At 43.6% G+C, this 3,192-nt stretch overlaps 1 protein-coding gene across 3 annotated transcripts in view; it reads left to right on the top strand.

Annotated features, from left to right (window-relative positions):
* Positions 1-1,572, top strand: part of FAM172A (family with sequence similarity 172 member A) — a 265,625-nt gene extending 264,053 nt beyond the window's left edge. For all 3 annotated transcript variants that reach the window (XM_027878113.1, XM_027878123.1, XM_027878104.1), the window contains exon 11: positions 779-1,572. In XM_027878113.1, the coding sequence (XP_027733914.1) occupies positions 779-921 (143 nt within the window). In that variant the 3' untranslated portion in view covers positions 922-1,572. The remainder of the gene's footprint in view (positions 1-778) is intronic.
* The last annotated feature ends 1,620 nt before the right edge of the window (positions 1,573-3,192 follow it).

Raw genomic sequence — 3,192 nt, 5'->3', positions numbered from 1 at the left:
AAAAAAAAAAAAAAAAAAAAAAAAAAAAAAAAAAAAAAAAAAAAAAAAAAAAAAAAAAAAAAAAAAAAAAAAAAAAAAAAAAAAAAAAAAAAAAAAAAAAAAAAAAAAAAAAAAAAAAAAAAAAAAAAAAAACAACAAAACAAAACATAGAAAAAACCCCCAGAGGTAAATCTGTATGCAGAGGGAAGATGTAAACAGGAAAGGTCCACTTTATTCCCTCAATATCATCTGTGGGAAAGGGTGCACAAAAGATGCCTTCATGATACATATGATGTTATTCAGGTCATGTATTCTCTTTCACTTAAAAATGAAGGTGCCAGTCTAAAAGGTGAAAAATGAAAAATAAATAATACAAAGTATGCCAGTCCTGAAAAGTAGATACTTTATTTTTCCCAAGTTAGGCAAAACAGATGAGGTGCTTTAACAAAGCTTTAATTAACAGGGTACTTTGGGATCTCATTTTCCCATACCCAAGACATGTTAAGGATCTCTGATCTGTGATTTGACTGACTGTGCATTTGCATGAGCAAGTGTGTATGTTTGTGTGTCTGTCTCTCTGAGTGTGTGTATAGTTGTTCCTACCTAACTGTCCCTGAGCTCAGCAGAGAACAGTCCTGACCCTCCCCAGGCTCCCCCTAGACCAGCTGCCAGCAGCTGGATGAATTCCCCAGGTTTTGCATTTTTGCATTTACCTGGGCATTTACCCTGTATTTATCCTGCAAGCAACCAGCAGTCACAGAACAACTCCTAGTCAAACTGTCACCTTTGTGTTTTACAGGTACAGAACGCCATGAACTAACTTCCTGGAAGAGTTTTCCATCTGTTTTCAAGTTCTTCAGCGAGGCTATAAAGGCAAAAAACAGCTTGGTGAAACCAACCCCAATGCGGCGTTCCAACAGGATAAAATATGAAGAATTCTAAAAGGAGGGGAGACAAAAAAAAAGCCACCACCACCATCACCAATGTCTTTGCTTCTTGTTTTCTGCAAGGAGTCTCCCAACCCTCATTAGATTGTTTTCTTCCTAGAGCACAGGGTCGTGATGTATACATCTAAATAGCGTTTTGCATTATTTCTAGATGAGTGCAACTGTCAAAGCAATATGGGTTCACTGGTTGTGCTTCCTGTGGGCTGTAACTTGGATTTCGTACTGCTCGTCAGTGTGCAGATTAAGGCTGACAGTGGTACTGCACAGTGCAGCATGGTGCAGCTCTAATTGCCCTGACGTAGCCCTGCACTAAGCTGATGCCAGAATTTAGCAACTTCGTTGCAGTCCTATCGCCTGCAGGATTTTTTGTAGCTTCCTTCTATTTTGAGACAGAACAAAACAGGAATTACTCTTTTTTAAAAGACAGCTCTCTAACTCAGACATGTTAACCAGCCTATGATTTTACACCCAGTAGCCTTCTCTTTCTCTGGGACCAAGTGGGATTGACTTTTAACTCTTTCATTTTTCTGTTGGTAAGAGTATTCAGGAAGTTTCGTCCAGAATTCTAGGAAAGCTCCACTGTTATATTTTTCTCCTGCCAGATCAATTATCTGTAGATCTTCTCTTCCCTTTGAAAGCTCCATTTAAAAAAAAAAAAAAAAAAAAAAAAAAAAAAAAAAAAAAAAAAAAAAAAAAAAAAAAAAAAAAAAAAAAAAAAAAAAAAAAAAGCCTATTCATTAACGGGCTGGATCACACTGTGAAATATGACAGCAAAAAAAAAGAAAAAGAAGAAGAAGAGAGACATGTTGCATATTTTCCTGTTTATTTTTAAACACAAAGTTGCTTCTGTTTTCATATGCTGGGTTTGTAATGACTTGCCATCCCATGGTTATTGCCTTTTGCCTAACTCATGTGTTCATCACCACTTTCCCAGGTGCTCAGGTGAAGGGCGGCCCGTGGGGCTGCTCTGTGTGGGGACACCACGCAGCACATGATGGGGATGTGTCTGTAGCTATCAGAGTTGTTGTAGGCATCTTCTCTCCACTAAAACTGAGGGACAAGACGTTCCTGATAGCATGCCCTGTGAGCTAGCACACTAATTAAGCTCCTTTGCTATTGATGATACTAAATTTAAGTGATCTTTTCTTTGACAGCTATGCCCCCCTCACCCCGATGCTGTTAGTGCCGAGGAAGCGACACTCAAACACATGGGTTTGGGACCCCCATCCCACCCCTCCCCATGCAATGTTTCCAATCCCACAACTGAGGGCCAGAAATGGTGGTGGGGAGCATTAAAACGAGGTCATGTGGAAGATGGGGTAGTAGTGAGGTCCAAGGGGAAACCTGGCTGGGTTTGTGCCTAAATCCTCTGGTGGTGGGGGGCTATCTGAACCCACGGAGCTCTCACATTCCTGCCTGCTTCTACTGGCAGCAGGGCTTCACTTCCCCAACTGTCGGCTCCAGTCAGCTCACTGCTTTTAACCTCTCCCCTTGGGGAAGGATGCTTGGAGCATCTCCCCTGGGTGGGGTGGGGGAGGTGTCAGGCCATGCCTTCGCAGAGGGAAGTGCAAAATCCATGCCTGGCAGTTTTTCTTTTCGAAGGGAAACTTGTTGCTAGGGGGAGAGGACTGCATCTGGCTCCCCCCATCTGCCAGTCTCTGCCTTCCTTCCCATTCGGATGATGCTGCTGCCTGTGGCTGGCCTAATCTCCCACCTCGGGAGCCTGCAACCCCTCCTCCCCAGGCCCATGTGCACCCCAGCCCCTGGGCCCTTAGGAGTAAAGGAGAGAGTTTGCATGGCATGGTTTGAGTGTCTGTGCTTTGCCCCACAGCCCAGGAGGATGGCGAGGCTAGGGAGGTTTGCATGCACACCCTGCCACCCTCCTCTCTTCATTGCTGGAGAGGTGCCATGAGGTCTGTGGGGTGCCAAATATTGTGGGAGCAGATCTATTTTTTTAACTGTCAATGAGAAATGAACTTTACAAAAATTTCTACTGTAATGCTTACTGTTTTCTAAAAGTATTTTCCTTTACTGTGCTCTCGGTCCAGCTCACATTATCACTTCTGTGGCAGACTGTAAAGCACAGGGGGTCCTGGTACTGCTCTGCTTGCAGTGAACAAAAAATAAAGATGCTCTTTTCTCTCCTCTTTGCATGCTTTGTGTCCTGCACCAAAGCTCCGCAGGAGCCGCGGTCCCTGGTGGGTAGTGAGGGGGCTGCATGGGTAGCAGCTCCCCCAGCCTTGGAAAACACATGAGGGGTGCAGGT

Source organism: Empidonax traillii, unplaced genomic scaffold, assembly GCF_003031625.1.
Source record: "Empidonax traillii isolate 1590-97213 ecotype Southwest subspecies unplaced genomic scaffold, ASM303162v1 scaffold4:size3804566, whole genome shotgun sequence".
Taxonomy (NCBI): Eukaryota; Metazoa; Chordata; class Aves; order Passeriformes; family Tyrannidae; genus Empidonax; species Empidonax traillii.
Note: the sequence above shows the minus strand (reverse complement) of the source record. Positions and strands in the feature narration are given on the sequence as shown.